This window comes from Camelus bactrianus, chromosome 17 (genome assembly GCF_048773025.1).
Source record: "Camelus bactrianus isolate YW-2024 breed Bactrian camel chromosome 17, ASM4877302v1, whole genome shotgun sequence".
NCBI lineage: Eukaryota > Metazoa > Chordata > Mammalia > Artiodactyla > Camelidae > Camelus > Camelus bactrianus.
The window spans coordinates 39189593-39211062 of record NC_133555.1 but is presented as its reverse complement, the minus strand read 5'-3'; the positions used below and the strand labels follow the sequence as shown (position 1 = coordinate 39211062).

At 50.7% G+C, this 21470-nt stretch overlaps 1 protein-coding gene across 13 annotated transcripts in view; it reads left to right on the top strand.

Moving 5' to 3' along the window:
* The window catches only part of TRAK1 (trafficking kinesin protein 1), a 116128-nt gene extending 94984 nt beyond the window's left edge, over positions 1-21144 (top strand). For 2 of the 13 annotated variants that reach the window (XM_045509783.2, XM_045509787.2), the window contains exons 14-16: positions 3887-4234; positions 15636-15738; positions 18433-21144. In XM_045509783.2, the coding sequence (XP_045365739.2) occupies positions 3887-4234; positions 15636-15738; positions 18433-19201 (1220 nt within the window). In that variant the 3' untranslated portion in view covers positions 19202-21144. Of the gene's footprint in view, positions 1-3886; positions 4235-6256; positions 6758-7169; positions 7383-13517; positions 13589-15635; positions 15739-16535; positions 16627-18432 lie in introns of those variants that run through there. The other 11 variants (XM_074345151.1, XM_074345152.1, XM_074345153.1 and 8 more) reach the window with 11 other exon arrangements.
* Positions 21145-21470: the final 326 nt, after the last annotated feature.

Here is a 21470-nt window from a genome sequence, read left to right as displayed (position 1 = left end):
TCCAGCAGGTATGGTTCTAACTTTTAAGCCCCAGGTGCTCTGCTGACATAAATGGATTTAGTTTTCTTCTCCCTTGGTGACATGAAAGCTTTTTAGCTAGAACAGTGGGGTGAGGAGAGAAAGAAAACAGAAGGAAAGGGGCGGCGCCTGTAACTACTTATTGGCACCGTCCACACCCTGCTCCGGGGACCTTCCTCTTGGTGCCAGCTGGGAACACGAAGGCTCCTCTCTTTGCCTGCCTGACCCCAGCTTCACTCCCTCGTGGGTGGAGGAGGTGGTGGTACCGGGAGGCGGCCAGAACGGTGATTCTCCTGCTTTGTGCTTGACAGATGAAGGAAGCTGGCCTGCTGGGGGGAGAGCTGGGAAAACGGGGTAGGAAAGATGCAACAAAGCTCTGAATAAGACGCAGTTTATATTTAATTTTGAAATTTTACACCCTCTTGTATCACAGGAAGGAATCGGCAGCCAGGAGGTCAGGGGAACTCCTATGTGGTGGTCCAGGCAGTGGCAGTGGATGGGAGATGGTGTGGAAGGGGCTCTGCCCCAGTGCTGGGCTCAGCATACCATCCTGGGGCCTCAGAGCCAGGAGTGGAGGTAGCCCGCGGGCCCCCCAACTCCGCACAGCTCAAATGTCAGGTTTGCCGAGGCTTTTGCCAGTAGTCACTTTTGCAGAACAGAAAATACCTATTTGAGGATTAGAAAACCGTTCAGATGTGTTATTAATGTGATTTTTAAGACTCACATACATGAGGTCTCCTCACTGCTGGCAGAGAGGCGGACTGCGCAGTTAAGAGGATGGACACTGGGCCAGCCTGGGTTTGAATCCCAGACCGGCCACTTGCCAGCTGTGCAGCCTCTGGCAAGTTACTTTACCTCCCTGTGCTGTTTCCTCGTTTGTAAAATGGGGATGACAGGGTTATTGTGATGGTCAAGTGAGTTAGTAAAAGTAGACGTCTTAGAAGAGAGCCTGGCCCTTAGTGCTCAGTGAGGTCGGCTCTGTGAATAAAGGAGGCCCAAGGTGTGGGGTGAGAAGCCAGTACTATGCATTGGCCAGCATCACCTTTCCCTTTCAGTCTCATGAGATTTGCTGGCTATGCAGTTTCAGGGACTGCAGGTAACTCCATGCACTTCTGTAGCCGCTTTCCAGAGAGCAGCCCTCGAGAGCCTCGTCGCTCTTGAACTCCCGCGTGGGGTGGGGAGAGGTGGGGGCAGCCTGTTGAACAGGTGGAGGATGGAGGCCCATGGGACGCTCGTCCGGGCCCAGACCTCCAGCCTCAACGAGTTCTTTCCCGGTGCGTGTGAACGTCTCGAACCCCCTTCAGAAGGAGAAGGGGATCCTGCACTTCCTTGACAAGGTTCTTCACTGCCCAATGCGTCGACTTTCCCTTTAGTCTCCCAGCAAAGGTAGGGGTGACGTGGCCACATTGCACCCCGGGGTTTCTCCTCTTCCAAGACCTGGATGTGCAGCCCCAAGCTGGGTGTCATAACACCTTGTTGATGACTTCTCCCCAGTGTGGTGTCATTGCCACGAATGTGGACACGTAGTCAGTGAACACACACATAGGGGGCCCATTTGGGGTTACTGGGCATGGGGGTCCCAGGGTGGCAGGAGAAGCCCCAGCAGCGGGAGTGCGTGCCTCTCCCGGTGCGCCCTGAGCTTGCCCGGCCCGCCGCGTATGCCCGCGCGGTCTCCCCGCGCCCAGGTCCCCGCTGGAGCGCTGACGTCCTTGCTTGTCTTCAGCCCTGCGATTCGGTTCGGGGAGGGAGGCAGCTTGCGGTTATGGAGGGAGCCGGGCTGTTAGTGCTGAGCCCTGCTTATGCTGCCACGAACTCAGTGACTTTGGAAGTCGGACAACTTCAGTGAACCTCAGTTCCCTCACCTGTGAGGTGTGGGTAGTAACACCTCACAGCGGTTTTGAGGCGTAAGTCGAGGTGATCCATGCACAACAGGCCACCCTGCAGGCGCGCCTCCGTGCAGGGCAGCTTTTTTAAAGATGGTGCTGTGGTACCTGGGACTCAGGGTCCCGGGGGCTGGTTTCCGCAGGTCTGCAGAGCCCTGGCGTTGGTGCCCAGCGCCGCTTGCATGTGAGCTCCTTGGGGGAGAGAGTTCACGACTCCATCAGATTCTCGAAGGATCTGAGAATTAAGAACTGCAGCTCTGGGTCAGGGCTCCTCAGTCTCGGCCCTATTGACAGTTGCGGTGGATCGTTCTTTGTTGTGGGACCGTCCTGGGCATTCTAGGATGCATAGCAGCGTCCCTGGTTCTTTCCACCAGACGCCATTAGCCCCCTGTTTCTCCACAGTGTGACAGCCAGAAATATCTCCAGATGTCACTCGGTGCCCGTTGAGAACCGCAGCTCTAAGTGACGCGCTTTCTCATTACGTGCACCTCTTACTTCTTTTCTTTTTTGCATTTAGAATATTTTCTGCTTACGTTCAGTAGATTTGGGTTAAGGAGGCTGCTACTGTACTTGTGGTACTTAGAATTGGCATAGACCCTAAGAGCATGTACAATTTTTTTCTCTTTGAAGTGGATTTGAAGTTGCCCGTTGACAAAATCCTTGCAAGATTCCTTGGCTGAGACTTTCCCAGAAGCGACTTCCCGGCAGTGTTTTGGGCGTGGTGTGCTCACCGGGCACAGTGGAGGGCCAGGGAGCTCGGTCAGATTCCTGGACCACTTCCCTGCCCCACCGCCTGCCTGCCCGTCCCTTCTCTTTATCCTGCTCCTGAGCTCCTGGCGTCCCGGGTTCCCCTTTCTGTGTTCCCCAGGGCAGCCCGGTAGCCCGGAGGGATTCTTGCCCACCCAGCAGAGGACGCCCTTGGGGAACCAGCGGTGACTGGGAGGCTCTTGCTTTTCATGCCTGAGAACCGCTCTCAAAGTCTCTCTTGAGTGTGGAATGTTATCTGTGTGGCTGCCTTCTTCATCTGCGGAACGGGGATAGAACGCCCATTCGGCACTGCAGGGCCAAGTGAGGGGGTCATAACTGTCCCAAGGGGAAAGGTTTTGCTCTGGCAGATGGACTGGGCAGGATCTCAGCACAGAGCGGCAGGCTAAAGGCTCTGAGATGTTACTCCTCAGTAAATACACTTCTCCACCTAGGTTCCTAAGCAGGCTTGGACTTAGAACGCCTCTCTCTGTGAGCACCTGGTGCGCCCCCAGGTCCTCAGGGACTCACTCCGGTGTTATTACAGACCTTGCACAGTGTCATCTGAGTCCCGGGGTCTGGTGTCACCCAGGAGATTGGCTCCTGTGTTTCAGACCTCTGTGTGGGCTTACGTGTTCTTAAATCACATCTCTTTAAGCCAATTCCCACTCCCTAAACCTGCAGTGTCAAGGTTGCTGGCAGAATACAGAAGACCTAGGGAAAGGGGGTGACGGCCGTGCTCACCCCTTATCTCTGCTTTAATTTCTCTTTGCTTTTGTCTTGTTGTGGGTCCTGGGGTTGGCCTGACTTACTCTGCCTCTGTGACGCGCCCCCTGTTCCCAGCAGCGTGTACGTGGCGTAGAATGGGTACCTGTGCCCGCCTCCCACCCTGCCTCAGTGCTTTCCTTGCTTATTTCTTCCTCCTCTGTTTCTAAAGTGATTCTGTTTGGACTTGGGGATTGACCTTTGTTGATTAAAATAGCTTGTTACCAAACATCGCTGGTGCATAGTAGGGCATTTATTTTACTTTGTAAAAAAAATAGATTTTTGTCCTTAAATGGGTGCCCCTTCCAGGCATGGCCGGGGAGGGGCAAAGGCAGCGCTGGGCATCTCCTCCAGAGCCCAGCTGTGGCGCCCAGGGCCGCGGGGCCCTCGCTCTGCATTGGAGCCGTCTGTCTGCTGAGACCCCCCGTCCTAATGCTCTCTTCTCCATGTCACCCCCCCCCCCTTTCTCCTGCAAGGTTCGGCCACCCTTCACCACTGGCAGCAGCTGGCCCAGCCTCACCTGGGGGGCATCCTGGACCCCCGGCCCGGGGTGGTCACCAAGGGCTTCCGGACGCTGGACGTTGACCTGGACGAAGTGTACTGCCTTAACGACTTTGAGGAAGATGACACAGGTGACCACATTTCCCTCCCGGGCCTAGCTACCTCCACGCCAATTCAGCACCCAGAGACCTCAGGTGAGAGGTCCCGGGCACGCGTGACTGTCTCAGGCAGCAGAAGTTACCCAAGCCGGCCTCAGGCCTTCCCAGAGGAGATGCAGGAGCCGCCCACGGCCGAGGAGGAGGAGGAGGAGGAGGAGGGGTCTGGTGAGGGCACCGCCGTCAGTCCTGTAAACCTGGCACCCCCACCGGAGGCGGAGTTCTGGGCCATTCTCACCTCTGTTCCCAGCACCATCCGTAGTGGCTCTCTGTCTGTAGCTTCCGCTCGTCTGTGTGGGTGATGACGACAGCGTTCCCCCGCGGTTCTGGGTTTTTAAGAGTCGATGCCTCCTGTAACAAGCTGGGGTGCTCCCTGCCCACCATGGAGGTGCATGGCCCAGCGGGCTCTTGGAGGGAGCAGGAAAGGCTGCTAAAAAGAAGTGGATTTTTGGTCCCTACCCCCTTCCCCCCAACATCTGCTTCCCGCCCGATCTCTCCTTGTGTCTAAGACGCAGTGTCTCAAGTTCCCTCATGACTTCCAAACTGAGCTGAGTCGGGCAGTTTTAGGGGAAATTATGGATGGTTCAGAAGGTGAATGAGGGAATCCGTTACCTACACAAGGCATTAGAATTGGACACCCAGAAAGTGTACAGGATTTTAGACAACACTTGATGCATCAGCCTGTTGACTTTCTAACTGCAACGAGGGTGCATGTGTCTTCTCACAAGCTTATACGTGCGTTCAAAATGGATTTTTTTAAAAAGTGTTTTAGCAACAGTCCTTAACCCAGCAAACCCTAAGACGATGTCAGTAAGTTTTTTTAAGAGAGAGAGGACTCTAGATGAATCTCGAAAAGAGTCCTGGCTGATCTCTGTGCACGCACCTCACCCCCCTCCCCAAAGTATTGAAGACCTGATCGTGAGCTTGCAGAATTACTCACACGTCCTAGATGCCACTGGGCTGAAAAGCTTTGTGTTCAGGGCCCTGGGATCAGACAGTCATGTGTTTACCCCAGACTCCCTGGGCCGTCTGGCTGCTTGGCCTGAGGGGAGAGACCCAGAAAAAGGTGAACTGACCCAATGTCATCATTCTCATGACATTCCCAAGTCACTAAGTTTGGGGAGGGGATGTTCATCTTTGTGATCAATGATTTTCATTCCTAAAAGCATAACACTCCCCATGAAATCCAGGGCAGGAGAGAGCTGAGGTTCATGGACGCATCTCCCATACCCTGTCCAGGTTCACACTCTTGTGACTAAGGGACTTTATTCAGAACCTTTTCTCTTTTCTCTGATGTAAAATAGAGGTGTCATCAAGTAAAAAGATTGTTTAGCACACAGGTTTATTTATGGTGTATTTTTTTAATTTTTAAATTTTTATTCTTATTTTTTTAAATGGAAGTACTCAGGTTGAACCCAGGACCTCGTGCATATTAAGCACACATTTTACCACTGAGCTATGCCTTCCCCCCATTTTTATTATTTTTTGAGCAATCAAGTTACCAGATTAAGCTTGCAAGGGAATGAAAATGCTTATTATTTAAAATCTTCTCACTTAAGAAAACCAGCTTCACTATTGTCACCTCCCTTTGTCATCGGCACTGGTGCCCATCTGGAAGGCAGACAGTGGTACAGGAGGCACTGTGTCTGCCGATTTTGTGACTGAAGGGGCGTCACATCGAGTGTGGTGACCCCTCCCTGCAGTCCTGCAGGTGGAATAGAAGGTGAATCCTGTAAGTTTAAAGAAGCACCATCAGGTTTGTCTTCAAGAAGGTGTAGAGAGGGAAGAACGCTTAGCAATCAGCCAGAAATATCTCGAGGTCAGCGGGCGCGCGCGGGCCAGCTGCAGGACGCAAGCCCTGACCGCCGTCCGTACCACACACAGAGGCATGTTTATTGCTGCGTCCCTCCTTACTCCCACCTGCAGCAGACCCGTCCCACCAGTCTTACTTGAGAGGCACACAGACGTACAGTATAAACTGTAGAGGGGTCGGGTTGGAAGTGTGCCACCAAAAAGAATCACGTAGACTGCAGGAGGTAGTTTAGGGGTCATTTAGACGAGGGCTCTTTTGATCTTGTTTTCAGGGCAAGACTGGTTAAAAGCTCAGTGAAGGGGGGAAAGGCATGAATCATGACTTGGCTCTTTTTTTTCCTCTATCGGGGGTGACAGAACCGTTTTGATTCTTGGAAGGTAAGAAGCACGTCACTCAATAAATCATCCTAAAGGCCCCGAGTGGCGCTGTGCACACGATCTCGGAGGCACAGGTAGACGCGAGCTTCAGCAGGAAGGCCTGGGCCTCCTGCGTCTTGGGATTTGTATCCGGGCTGGCCTGGTCCCTGCCTTGGTCTGCCCTTTCCTGCTGCCAAACAGCACCATGCCAGGAGCTGCCTTCTGCCTGGGAAGACTTAGTAGGGAGAAACTTTGAAGACAGAAGGTAATTAACCTTTTCTCTTCCAACTGGTCTTATGGGAGGAAATTGGGAAGACTTGTATATTAGGCACTTTGGTCGAGAGCCTGCTCTCTCATGGAGGAAAAATTTTGAGTACTGAAAAAAATTAATGAATATATTTTAATGTATTATTGTATCCTCATTTGATTTTTATAACCCCATGTCTTTAAAAAGGATGAATCCTTGTTATTATATTTGTAAATAATTTAGATGATTAAAATGGATTATTTAAAACAATTTTTAGATTATAGTTTTACTTTATTTCAGTGACATATTTTATGTTTTAATTTATATAGGAAGTGTACTTTATCAGAAATAGACATGGGGAGGTGGGTGTAGCTCAGTGGCAGAGCGCATGCTTAATGTGTATGAGGTCCTGGGTTCAGTCCCCAGTACCTTCATTTAAAAAAAAAAGAGAGAGAGAGGTGACTTCCTACAACTCCCTAAAAATAAAATGTAAAAAACCTAGATGAAATAAACAATTTTTTAAAAAAAGCAATGCATTAAAAAAGAGAAGAAATAGACATAATTTTGTACTGACAGTGCTCTGAATTTTAGGTATTAATGTGTAAAGAAGAGCCTGCATGTAGTAAAAGGTTTAAGATCAGAGGTTTTTTTGTTTTTACTTTGTACTTCTTTTCCTTCCCTTAACAGAGGCACTGGGAATTGAACCCAGGACCTCGTGAATGCCAAGCATGTGCTCTACCACTGAGCTATACCTCCCTCCCTAAGATCAGAGTTTTAAAGTCATACAGTTAAGCCGGTAGATGGTTGGATGGATGGACTGTCCAGTTGAATTATCTTGGATGCCTTGATTCTTAAAGGGAAGACAGAGGCGGGATTAAAGCAACAAAGAAGAAAGCCAAGGTCAGTTTATTTAATATTCATACGCATGGAGACCATTTCCAATGGTCCTAAAGTCATAGCAACCTGTCCAACAGCAGTCCTGCAGTGGAGTTGTGTCACTTTGGGGCCAAGATCCTCAAGTAAGTGTTGAAGGCAAAAATTACATTTGGTCAGAAATGCTCTTGAAAATCCCCTGAAGCTGCAGCACTTGGACCCCTGGAGGCAAAAGTCGAGAACTAGCTTCTTTAGTAGCTTTCTTATTTGATACGTAGGTCCAGGTTCTGTTTAGGAGTCGGTTACTGAAAAGGGAGGGGCCAGCTGGTGGAGGAGAGGAGGCAGAGGGAAAGCTCTGGAACTGGGTATCACCGAAGCTTTGTCTGGGGCAGGGGCTGGTGCGAGCAGAGCCCTGTGGTGGGCATCCTGTAGCACTGCCGGTCCCACTGCAGAAGCAGGACCCAGATGGGTTTGTGAGGGAGCATTGCCTGTGGGGACCTGATGGATCTGGAAAGGAAAGTCAGGTACATTTGGTTCATAGCCCCTGGGCTGTGCCTGCGGAGAGAGTTGACGAGTTCCCACTCTGATGGGAAGACATGTCAACCCAGCCCTGGTGTGCGCGGTTATAGGAGTTTGGTCTTTACGGACAGGAGATGCTGAGGACGCCCTGTGTTCTTGCATCAGAATATAGATTAAACCAGAGCAAAACAGGCCACTTGCAGCCTGAAGTAGAAGAATGAGTGACGAACCAGATAACTAATTCCTCCCAAACAGCGCAGAGTCAACCCTGCTTAAAATTTCCAGAACAAAGCCTGCTGGCCAGAATTGCTTCCTCTATGGAATCTCACCGCTGAAAACCATAGGAGGGCCCTCCAGTGCTCCGAGCGGCAGGCACCAGGCAGGCACCACGGGGACAGCTGAGGAGTGGGCGTCTGCACACCGCCTGCTCTGACGGAGGGCCCTTAAGGGAGCACGTGGATGGGAGCCGAGAGCCAGTTGCGCCGCCTAGTGACGCACGGGGGAAGTGCGCTCTTGAATGGGAGAGGTCTTGGCTGCTCACCCAGGGCTCCCATGTGCCTGTCCATGTCCGCCACAGGGCGGACAAGAAGGCAGGGCATGGGGTCCAGCTTTGTTGGCATCCAAAGGATCCAAAGACATTTTTGCATTTTTCCTTTTGGCATTTTAACAGCGTTAAAAAAAAATCCCCTTCTGAAGATACCCCAGGGGCCCCTCCAGGGAATTTCTGGTCCTGTCTGTGCAATGTTGTGAGGTCGTTATCTTTTAAGTCGCATACTTTTTTAGATGAAACGGTAGACAGCTTGGTATAGTAGGGTGAGTAGACTCTTTTTCTTAATTTTGCAGGAACCAAAAGCTTACTTTTGTACAGAAACCAGAAAAAGAGCTTCTGATGTGGTTCATAGTCTCTGTGCTTGAAACCTCCCTGGTGCCTATGGCTGGATGTCTGTACCAGGGACTCGGGGGTTCCTAGAGCTGCAGGACCAGACAGGGGCTGTGTTGAAGAAATGCTTAAGAAGCAGAGAAAAAAGGTTACAGGTGCATGGTAAGCCTGGAACTCAGGGCTTAAGAAATGTCATCTTGTAACACCGTGTAGTTTAAAATGACTTTCATTTTTTAAAAGAAAAGCTGTACTGTATCCAAAACTACCTTTGATTTCCCACCCCCCCCCCAAAGAGGAACACTTGTTGAAGTGCTGTTAATCCCAAGCAGCATTTATATTAATGATGGAGTGTAGGGCAAGCAAAGGTTTTTTGTTTGTTTTTGGTTTTGTTTTTTTAATATACTTTTATTGAAGTACAGTCAGTTTACAATGTTGTGTCAATTTCTGGTGTACAGCACAATGATTCAGTCATACAGGAACAAACATATATACGTTTTCATATTCTTTTTCACTGTAAGTCACAAGATATTGAATATAGTTCCCTGTGCTATACAGCATGAACTTTTTGTTTATCTATTTTATGTATATTGTTATCTGCAAATCCTGAACTCCGAGTTTATCCCTTCCCACTGTCTTCCCTCCTGGTAATCATAAGTTTGTTTTCTATGTCTGTGAGTCTGTTTCTGTTTTGTAAATAAGTTTGTCTTTTTTTTCTTAAGATTCCACATAAAAGTGATAACATATGGTATTTTTCTTTCTCTTTCTGGCTTACTTCACTTAGAATGATGATCTCTGGGTCCATCCATGTTGCTGCAAATGGCATTATTGTATTCTTTTTATGGCGGAGTAGTATTCCATTGTATAAATATACCACAACTTCTTTATCTAGTCATCTGTTGATGGATATTTAGGTTGTTTACATGTCTTGACTAGTGCTGCTATGAACCTTGAATTAAGGTTCCCTCTGGATATATGCCCAGGCCTGAGATTGCTGGATCATATGGTAAGTCTGTTTTTAGTTTTTTGAGGAATCTCCATACTGTTCCATAATGGCTGCACCAAACTACATTCCCACCAACAGTGTAGGGCTCCCTTTTCTCCACAGCTTCTCCAACATTTATTGTTTATGGACTTTTGAATGACGGCCACACTGACTGGTGTGAGGAGACACCCCATGTTTTGATTTGCATTTCTCTGAGAATTAGCGATACTGAATAATTTTTCATGTGCCTGTTGGCCATTGTATGGCTTCATTGCAGAATTGCTTGTTTAGGTCTTCTGCCCATTTTTGGATTGGGTTGTTCGGTTTTTTCTTATTATCTTGTATGAGCTGTTTATTGATTCTGGAGATTAAGCCCTTGTCAGTCTCATCTTTTGCAAATATTTTCTCCCATTCTATAGGTTGTTTTTTTGTTTTGCTTATGGTTTCCTTTGCTGTGCAAAAGCTTGTAAGTTTAATTAGGTCCCATTTGTTAATTTTGCTCATATTTCTACTGCCTGGGTAGATCACCCTAGGGAGAACATTGCTAAGATTTCTGTCAGAGAATGTTTTGCCTGTTTTCTTGTAGGTGGTTTATCATGTCTAGTCTTATATTTAAGTCTTTATGCCATTTTGAGTTTATTTTTGTGTATGGAGTGAGGGAGTGTTCTAACTTCACTGATTTGCATGAGGCTGTCCAGTTTTCCCAACACCACTTGCTGAAGAGACTGTCTTTTCTCCATTGTATATTCTCCCCTCTTCTGTGGAAGATTAATTGACCATAGGTCTGTAGGTCTATTTCTGGGCTCTCTTTTTTGTTCCATTGATCCATATGTCTGTTTTTTGTACCAATACCATGCTGTTTAGATCACTGTAGCTCTGTAGGATTGTCTGAAGTCTGGGAGGAGTTATTCCTCCAGCTTCATTCTTTTTCTTCAGTAGTGCTTTGGCAATTCTGGGTCTTTAGTGATTCCATGTAAATTTTAGGATTATTTGTTCTAGTTCTGTGAAAAGTGTCCTGGGTAATTTGATAGGAATAGAACTAAATCTGTAGATTGCTTTGGGCAGTATGGCCATTTTAACAGTATTAATTCTTCCAATCCAAAAACATGGGATATCTTTCCATTTCTTTAAGTCATCCTTAATTTCCTTAATTAGTGTTTAGTAGTTCTCCCCGTATAAGTCTTCACTTTTTTGGTCATATTTATTCCTAAGTATTTTATTTTTTTGGATGCAATTTTAAAATGGATTATTTCTTTTCTTATCTTTTCTGATATTCATTGTTAGTGTAAAGAAATGCAACTGATTTCTGTATGTTAATCATCTGTCCTGCTACCTTGCCGAATTCTTTTATCAACTCTTAAGTTTTTGTGCAGAGATTTTAGGGTTTTCTATATATAGTATCATGTCATCCACATATAGTGGCAGTTTTGCCTCTTCTCTTCCTGTTTGGATCCCTTTTGTTTCTTCTTCTTGCCTGTTTGCTGTGGTAGGACTTCCAAGACTGTGTTGAGTAGAAATGGTGAGAGTGGGGCACCCTTGTCTTGTTCCAGATTTTAGTGGAAAGGCTTTCATCTTGTCGCCATTGAATATTATGCTGGCTGTGGGTTTGTCATAAATAGCTTTTATTATGTTGAGATATGTTCCCTCCATACCATCACTTTGGTAAGAGTTTTCATCATGAATAGATGTTGAATTTTATCAAATCCTTTTTCTGCATCTATTGAGATGATCATGTGATTTCTGTCCTTTCTCTTGTTGATGTGGTGTATCACGTTAATTGATTTGCATATGTTGAGCCTTCTTCATGTCCCTGGGATGAATCCCAAAGGTTTTAGATGGAGCTTTTGCCCCAGGGACTCATCATAGAACTTTTTTTCCAGAAACATTCATGCGCAGTTATATAAGAAAGTGACAGAAAAAATCTTTAGGCCATTTTTCTGTGTCCTGATGGTTTAGTTTTTAGGAACAATTCTCAAGCATTGCTTTTTTCTTTTCTTTTCTTTGTAATGGGCATGAAACTGACAGGAAAAGATGCACCGCCCCCAGTGTGGTTACCCCTTGAGCAAAAGACAAGAAAGTTGCTAGAAGCTGGTAAAAAGGTTTAAAAAAAAAAAGGTATTGATGTTCTCAGGGCTGAGTTTAAGCCATGCCTTTAAGCTTGATGGACAAGGCTTTTATTCGCTAGGTTTGTTTTCGCTTGGACAGGAAGGGTCGGCCACTGGGTGCTACTGTTGATGTGGCGGGAATTAAAGGAGGTGGGGGAGGGGGAGAGAGCGAGTGAGAGTGTGTGTGTGTGGTGAATTTACAGAAATGGCTGAGCAGATCTAAGTCATACCACATGTTCAAGTTAAGAAAAGGGGGAAAAGGTCAAGGCATTTTGTTTATTTCACAAGGTGGGGAAGAGTGTGAAAAGAATACACTGGCAGGCGCTCGGCATGTCACAAAGGTGGAGCCCCTTTCTCCAAGATCTTGGGGTATATTTGTCATTTGTAAAATATTTTAATAAGTTACTTCTGTGAGCAGACAGTTGGCTTGGCCTTCCTCTGTACTCCAAGGTCCCCTTGGAAGCAGCCTTGGGTGTGAGGTCGCAGGTCCCTGTAAAGCTCAGTGGGCGCAGCTGCACCCTGACAGCTGTGTGGGCTCACGGGAGGGTCCTTCTAAGGACTGGGTGCTACGATGGCCTTTAGAAGGAAAGTTTCTAGTCTCCGCTGGGAGTGGCAGAAGGAACGCACTGTTGGGATTGACTGACACGCACGAGCTGGTGTGTGCAGATCTTAACATGTGGACGGCCAGGCCGCAGAGTCCACTCGTCCTGCAGGTCCCTTGTCCATGTCCATTTCCTCTTCTCACCATTGGTGCCCTGGGCTGCGGGGAGAGTGTGGGTTTTCCTGCCCATCTTTCCTGGAGACCCGAGCATTCCACCAAGCCCCAGTCACCCTGGTCTACAAAGCACGCTTGCAGATACTCCTCAGCGAGATCTGCAGGGGCCTTGGGGAAGGAAATCCCAACCCACTGGAGAGTGTGGGGGCCAGGCCAGGGCTCCCCGTGACTGGCTGCAGCAGCACCCAGCTTTCCAGTCGGTACCAGGTACCACGTGCCCCCAGGGGAGCACAGCCAGCTCCGGGCGGAACGCACACCAGGGTCGGTCAGGGAGCAAGTGAGCGGGGTGACTCTCCCCCCTGTAAAGCCCTCCAGGGTCCCCACTGCAGCGGCTGAAGGGTGTGGGCTTGTACGTGGCATGTCCTCAGAACAAAAGATCTGTCCGCTGGCCACCTGTCCCCAGTTCACCAACGTGGACAATCTTGAATAATCAAGGATGACTTACATTTAAAGGTTCTCTTTGATAGATTAGGATTTTGTGCCAGTGTCAGAACCTGGGGGATGAGTGCAAATTACAATAATAGAGAATTAAGGTTTTGGGGGGGTGGTGAATGCAAGTTTATTCCTAAACACTTGGTGGATGCTTGTCAGTACAACACTGAGGTCCTCCAGTCAGACTGAGAAAAATAATGCGGATTTAAGTAGGAGGTCCGGGCATTAAATCCAAGAAGCCCTGTCCTTGGAGGCCCCAGGTGAGCAGCAAGAGGTGAACTTGCGGCACCTAAGGGCCCTGGGTGCGGAGGGGCCCAGGGACTGGGGTCGTGAGCCCTCGCCCGAGTCCCCACTCCCTGCCCTGGGAACTCGCTCTCTCCTGCACACACAGCTGAGGGCTCAGCCCCTCGCGGCTCTGAGGCTGAGCAGGGAGCCCGGGCGACTCACTGTCTCTGTGTTGTGTCCCAAGGAAGGGAGCTGCTGCAGTGGCCTGGCGAGCAGTGGTGACTCGGAGAGCTGGCGGGTCCAGGCGTCCCAGTGGTATTGCGGAGGGGCCGAACCTCTGGCTTTGGCATTTTTGATACTTGTTGATCTTCCTTGGTCTTCTAAAGCTGTCCATTGCTTCTGGGGAATGAGGACCTCTGAATTTTAGCAGCCTTTTCCTATTCCCAAAACCCATTTGCATAAGATGGGTTTTGCTTCTGCTGATGCAGCTGTGTCTCTAAAATGTCCATCTCACCCTACCTGCTGCAATCGAAGCTCCAATACATGAAGGGGTGGAGGAGGGAGTGAACGTGTGTGACCTTCTGATTTGATGCGCTGGCCATGTGTTTAAGTGGGGCTCGCCTCCGAGTTTAAATCCAGCTTTTGCTTTTGTCTGATTTTTTAAATTGTTCTCTCTGTTTCAACTGTTCTGCCTTAATGACTTGTACTTACTGCATTTTTCTTTCCTCCCTCCCAAATAACCTCTCACATCTATTGTTTGGGATGCTTGTCTCAGGTTTTTTGTTGCTTTTGTTTCTAGATCTTATTGCAGTCAGAGAATCGTGATTGTTTGGTTGCCTTTTCTTCATAGCTTCTTCCACTTTTTGTTTGGCTTGCTGCGGTTTCTCAGTTGTCTGAGTTCTTAAACCATTACGTTTATTAGCTGAGAACCAAACGATGCATCAAGGCTGTTTTTGACGTGTGTTTGCCACCCACCTCCTGGTTTGCCTGGAGCTCCCTGTGGCCGTGGTGCTGGCTGCCACGCCAGGGGTCTTGGAAGCCTTCCTGGACACAGAGAGATGGGTCGGACCACAATAATTGGGGCAAACCAGTCCTGCGTTTCTGAGTCACCGCCACCATTTTTGTGCTCTGGCCTTGTCCTGCCTGCCTTCAATTTGCGTGTCTCCAATTTTTTTGTTTGTTTCATCTGGTTTCTAGATTTTTGGGTTTTGTTTTTAAAAACACAATCACACCTGTGTGTGGATCTGTCGGTTTGGGGCACTGATCTCTTCTGGGTTTTGTCCAATCCAAGAGAAAACTTGACATAAAGAGCTAGAAGATTCTAGTTCGCAGCCTGTTGAATCTTCAGCGTGCTCATGGCCTCCGATGCGCTGATCGGTTTTCTCCCAGGAGGTCTCTGGGGGCTGAGCTGCTGCGGGGGGGAGGGGGCGGGCAGGGGGGGGTTCACCTTCATCTTGCATGCTTTTCGGAGCAGTGTCTTATTTTTTTTTCTTTTTTTTGGTTTGTTTGACCTCTGAGTTATGAATGAGGACGACCGCTGCAATCATGATGTCTCCTTTTCTTACTTATCACCTGTCGGCTTTCTGACGCGTGGTCCTAATGCTTCTGTGACTTACTTTGCTCCAGATCCCAGACTTCAGCTGCCTTAACAACACTTTAGAGCTTTAAAGGGCAATCAGTTGAGGACCCCCTGTTCTCATTCGTATTAGAAATCAGACCGCCTAGAGGTGGCAGGACCCCAGCCCAGGGGACCGGTGCCGCTCCCAAGGCTGAGGGTCAGCCCGGCCCGGGCGCTGCGGCTCCTGCCCCGTGGCTGCTAAGGCAGCTGAAGCCCTGTCTCCCTTCCCGCCGACCACAGATAGGCAGTAGTGGAGCCAGCTTCCTCAAGCCCCTTTTCGTTAAAACAGAAAAGGGAGCCTGTGAGCCTTGCCCTGGGCCCAGGAGCAAGAGCTTCCCCCCACCCCGCACCCCGCCACCCCGCCAGAGTTCAGCACCTATTTGCCAATGAAAAGAAAAGATGTGCCGAATAAGACCTCTGAGGAGGGAACACAAATTCACCCCCAGGGGCCCATTAGCCCTTCAAACTGGATCCACTACTGGCCAAAAGAACGCTGATGGGAAACCCTGTCTGGACTGGGTCAGAAGCTGGAAGCCGATGCTCTGCACCCCGGTGCTCAGAAGTGTGGTTATTTTGAGGAACCACCTTCGATCCAGAACATCTGTCTTTCACCTTCCTCGCCCAGATCCAGTCAACAAGGTAGCTCATCGCTTCTTGCATCTGTCCATGTGGGGTTTTAATTTTTCTCGTGGGTGTACTTGGATGCAAGGACTCTGTTTTGTTCCTCCCTCCCCCCCAATGTAGCCCACCACCCAGGGAAGTGCATGTCCCAGACCAACTCCACCTTCACCTTCACCACCTGTCGCATCCTGCACCCTTCAGATGAGCTCACGCGGGTCACCCCAAGGTAAGGGACCCCGCCGCGGTGGGGGCAGGGGGGGTGAGGTGGGGCATTCCCGCCCAGACTTAATGTCGAGGAAAGGCAAAGCAGAGAGGCTCGTTCAAAACCAACTCTAGCGAGCAGATGTATCTCCCAAGCAGTCACCTATTCTGAGCCCCAGGTTTTATTTATTTATTTATTTATTTTTTTAAGCAAGACCCCTAATGATTCGAATCCAGCACAGAGAGACCAGGACCCACCTTTTGTTACCCTTTTATTGGCTGTGGAAGATTCTTAGGCCCCTCCTTAACCTGCTGAAGCTTAGAGCATTACCCCAGGCCCTAAGGCCACGTCTGTTGGGTTTTTACCCCAAACTTTGCCTGTGGAGCATGGAGGTCTTCACAGATGGGAATTCGGGAGCCCAGTGGAAGCCCTTGTGCCTTTAAACTTGAGCCCAGGAACTGTGCATCAGAGCCACACTGTGATAACCCAAATGATGGAACTGGAATGGAAGCATGTGCCCCGCTCAGTCCATTTCCCTCCAGGCCTCCAAGAAGCAACAGAGGTTGGCACCGACTGGGGCTGTCAGGGCCAGTGGAAAGGGGAGGGAGGAGGGGTCCTGCCAGGCTGGATCTCAGGCCCCTCCCAGCTTCCAGTGAAAATGGTCTCCCTCCACATGGTGGCGTGACCCCCTCCGCCTTTGTCTCCTGTGCAAGGTGCCAGGGCGAGTGACAGGTAAACCCGCCGGGAGGGAGGCAGACAGGGCCAGCTCGCAGGGGGAAGCCGCCCCAGGAGCACCTTCAACGATGAATGATTCTCCGCAGGTCATGTGAGGAGGACGACGCAGCAGCCCCCTGCCCCGTTGAGCTGAGAGGAGGTGTAGGGCAGAGAGTGAGCCCACGGGCGAGGCAGGGGGTGAGCACACCGCCCGCAGGGCCTGCCCCGGCGGGGCCACGTGGACCAGCTGTGTGTGCACGCGTGGCCGCCACTAACCCGGGACGCAGGCGGGGGTGTGTCTCTGTCGTTGTGCCTGGCTAACTCGGCCTTGACACTGGATACCCCTAACCTGTCTCAATGCCCCAGGTGAGCCGGGCGCCTGCGCTAATACAGGCCTAACCGAGGTTCTCGCCAGAAGGGAGTCTCTAAACCATAGCTTCTCCCTTCCTGCCCCTGGGGAGCCCAGCTTCCCCTTCCCTCAGCTTTGTTTGGAAGAGGTTGTGTTTAAAACCAGTGGGCAGAGCTGCTCCCTGGGACTCAAAGCCGCAAGTCCACTGGGCTTGGTCAGGGACGAAAACGCCTGGGAGGGCTTGTTGCTGGCGTGGGAAAGAATGGCAGGTTGAAAGAAAATGAAAACCTCCCCAGGCATGGCTCTCAGAACAAGCATCTAAGTCTAGACTTTTTTGGCCCTCTCTTGCTTGGCGACCAGTCTGTTGTAGAATTCCTCCGGTGCCTTTGTACAAGCCCACCTTTTAACCTTAGGAATCTGCTGTGGTTTCTAATCCCGTGTTCCTCTGCGTGCTCCTACCCCCCGCGTCCCCACTCGAGCTTGTGTGAGACGGGCCGGGAGGCAGGGCCCAGTGACACCTCAGCCTGTGCTTGCTCTTGCCCTGCTTCCCTCACTCCAGGAAACTGCTCCAGAGCTGTCCCGTCCGGCAGGGGAAAGAGAGGGTGCTGACGTCTAGCCCCTGGGGACTACCCAGCTGCCTGTTCCAAGGGGCCCCTTGCAGCCCCTGCCATGGCAGGTCTCAAGAGACTGTCAGGAGGGGGGGGTTCTTTGCCCCCTCCCCCTGGTGGCTCACCCAGCAGCGGGGCAGGGCCTCTGTGCTGTGGGGCTGCCCCCCATCCCTGTCTCTGCTGGTTTTCAGGCTGACAGCACTGCGTTCCCCGCTGCTGCCCCTTGGTTATACTTTCTGCCCCAGCTCCCCTCACTGCTGGATCCCAGCTTCTAGAACACAGCGGGTCTGCAGTCAACATGCCAGGAGCAGAGGGAGGACTCTGCTTTCCTTTCGTCCCCAGGTTTCATAGAGCCAGGGGCTCTTTCTCCAGATGGTGGATCTCCGTAGACGGAGGTCTGGTCATACCTGACGTAGCTCCCTCTGCCCCTGTGACTCTACTCATCAAAGCAGGCATGCGCGGCAGGGGCAGAGGGAAGAGCACTGGGGTGGGAGTCAGGAGGCTGGGGTCTGCCTTCAGCCTCCCTGTCACCCAAGGGCCCTCCCCTGGGGTCAGCCCATCCCAGGCTACACTCCCCTATCCCATAGACTTGGCTAACTTCTTGCCTCAGGGCAGTGGGGATGAGGAGGGAATGCTAGAATCTGAGTCAGTTTTGTGGGGGAAGAAAGCCTCTCTGCTAAAGGGCTTCCTCTCCCATCCTTTGGGGTCGCTCAGATGTGGGTTCAAATCCAGGGTCTTCCACTGCGTAGCTGAGTGTGATGTCAGTAAGCCACCTGACCCGACCTCAGTTTCCTCACCTGCAAAGGGGATGACTGTTCCTACCGTCTAGGGCTGAGAGACAGGAATCACATGCAGCTTCCTGTTAACTTAACCCCTCCCCTGCCACGGCCCCTGGGAGCACAGGGAGGAGCAGACCTGGAAAAAGGCATCCAGGGAGTCCCCTCAGCTTGTCCCAGGCCTGCCCTGCGCCCTGCAGGATACTGGCCAGCGCCCCTTTCCACGGTGCCCACAGGCATTTCTGATGCTTGACCTGTCTTGTCTTACCAGCCTTAACTCGGCCCCAACTCCGGCTTGTAGCAGTGCCAGCCACTTGAAATCCACGCCGGTGGCCACACCGTGCACTCCGCGGAGACTGAGCCTGGCTGAGTCCTTCACAAACGTCCGAGAGTCCACGACCACCATGAGCACGTCCCTGGGGCTGGTGTGGCTGCTGAAGGAGCGGGGCATTTCCGCGGCTGTGTACGACCCCCAGAGCTGGGACCGGGCGGGCCGGGGCTCCCTGCTACACTCCTGCACCCCCCGGATGGCTGTCATCCCCTCGACCCCGCCCAACTCGCCTATGCAGACGCCCACATCCTCCCCACCGTCCTTCGAATTCAAGTGCACGAGCCCTCCCTACGACAACTTCCTGGCTTCCAAGCCGGCCAGCTCCATCCTGAGGGAGGTGAGGGAGAAGAAGACGGTCCGGAGCAGCGAGAGCCAGACGGACGTGTCTGTCTCCAACCTCAACCTCGTGGACAAAGTCAGGAGGTTTGGTGTGGCCAAAGTGGTGAACTCGGGGCGGGCTCACGTCCCCACCTTGACTGAGGACCAGGGACCTCTCCTCTGTGGGCCCCCGGGCCCTGCACAGACCCTGGTCCCCGGAGGCCCCACTGTCACCAGTGCCATCGGCGGGCTCCAGCTCAGCAGTGGCATCCGACGGAACCGCAGCTTCCCCACCATGGTGGGGTCCAGCATGCAGATGAGAGCCCCCGTGACGCTCACCTCGGGCATCCTGATGGGTGCTCAGCTCCCCAAGCAGACTAGCTTACGGTGAGGCGGGGAGGAGGCCCTTCTCCTGCAGGAGGCCGACCTGGCTTCCTCCTCCCTCTCCCCCTGCACTGTGCACTCTCCCCTCTCTGTCCGTCCCCTCCTGACCCGTCAACCTCGTGCCTAATGAGGGGAGAGTGGAGACTGTAAGATGTGTACATAGGACCTGGAGACCTGCGTCCTGCCCTGTCCGTTCTGGACCCCGCAGGAAGGGCCCCGGCACGGGCATCGCTCTCCCGGGGGCCGGGCCGCCGGGCCGCCGGGCCGCCTTCCTCCTCCTCTCCTCTGAGAAGCACTGAAACCCCTAAGTGTGTTCTTATCCTATGGATAGAAAACCAGGGAACACGAGGCATGATAGCTCTGCCACGCCGTGTCTGGGGCGCCTCATCCGGCCCGCCCTGTGGGAGCGCGAGGGACCTCCATCCGCGGCCACGCGCAGCGGCTGTAGCTTTCACGACGGGGCGGCTGTTCTTTCTTGGGTCCCCGCAGCTTCAAGACCATCACTGTTCGGGCCCCAACAGACGGTCGCTTTTCCTTCAGAGGTGTGACTTTTTCTTCTGCCTCCCACCTGGAGTCATCCTTCCGTGTTTTGTAATCCGCTGTCAGGCCAGACATCTGACCTGCAAGAAAGAGAATGTATTTATACTCCTGCCGCACCGTTCGGTCGGCAGCCCTCGTGTGTCCTGTGTGATTTGTTTTGTCTTTCCTTTTTTTTTTTTTTTTTTTTTAATATGCAGGGAAGTAATGGTACTGGATGGGAAGTCACAGTGGATGCTCTCCCATGGTCCTGTGACACTGAAATACAAGTGTCAGATGAACCAAGTCGCTAGTGAGATAGTGTGTTTCTGAGACCCAGTGTCCCAGCCGAACCGATGAAGATCAGAGCCAGCAGGAGTTTAGCAATAGGATCCTAAGGAAAGGGGGTTGGGGGAGAGGTGGTGACTGAAATTTCTTAACAAAGAGCAGAACCACAGCCAAGGGTAGTACCAACCCGTTTCTCGGAGAAATGAGGCTTTGGCCGTCGGCTGCTTCTGGTCCTTACTTTGGCCCCAAGACTGGTGCGTGTGCGTTCCCGGCTGTGTCTTCTGCCGCAGCCATTCGATGTCCCCACGTTTGGCCTTCTTGGTTCAGGACAGAGAGCTCACAGCAAAGCCCTGGTGTCCTTGTGCCACTTTGTATCCTTAGGAAAAGGGACAAGTGCAGTGAGAACAGTGAATGAACAAGGGAGCTGACTGTTTTGAACCTTTATTTATTATCTGTGTGTGCTGTATTTTCAACAAACACCCTCTGTCCTCTCCAGCTCGGTCACAGTGTGTGTGTGGCTTTCCAATCCAAGCAAGTAATTTATTTATTCTAATCTGAGGACTGCACTGCACATCACGGTGCTCTGTGGCCACTTGTTCCAGACATTTATGCAAGGATAACATCGTATGCAAATAAAATTACCATTTTGCACTCCCCCCACCCCCCTCCTCTCCCCACCCCCTCAGAAAAAGGTGTTCTTCAGTTGAGTGAGTGTGACCTTATGTCCACTAAAGATACTTTGAGAAAGCCCCTAGGAGCAAGCTTTGGTCCCACAATTTCAGACTATTCTCTGAACCCAAGAGTGTTGGTTACATTTTCCACTCTCCTCGCTGTGGTAGGTGAGCACTCACTGCGAGGAAAATCTTTTTATTTGAATGTATTTTAAGGCAGTAGGTAGAATAACAAAGGAATATGAAAACCATGGACTGAATGGACCACTTTATGTATTCAGAGACAGGAGCCACCCCCATCACAAAGGAAATACCAGTGTAAAAATCAATTCAGAGGTTGCAGTATTTAGTATAGTCAATAAACGATCAACATTGTGCAACCACTACCAAAAAAGTGTGTTGTAATGCATCTAAAACCAACAAAATTTTATTTGCTAATGAGTACCAATAAAATAAGTTCAAATGATGGGAACCACCCCGCTATTCTGATTTGCATTTTCTTATCTTTTCATTGAGATGATCTCTTTATAAAAGACTTAAATGGTATTCAGCTCTTTGGGAAAATGAAATGAAAGGCATACACTGCTATTATATCCCCTCTTTTACTGTAATACTGTCCCTTGGACAGCCTTCCAATCAGAACATGAAATTCTTCCTCCTTTTCAGGGCTGCATGGTATTCCACCATCTGCACACCTATTGTGAATACATACATAACCCTATGGACCCAGAAGTTCATTCCAAACTTCTGCTACCGCAGCACTGTAATGAAAAACCCTTGCATGTATATATAATTTTGCAC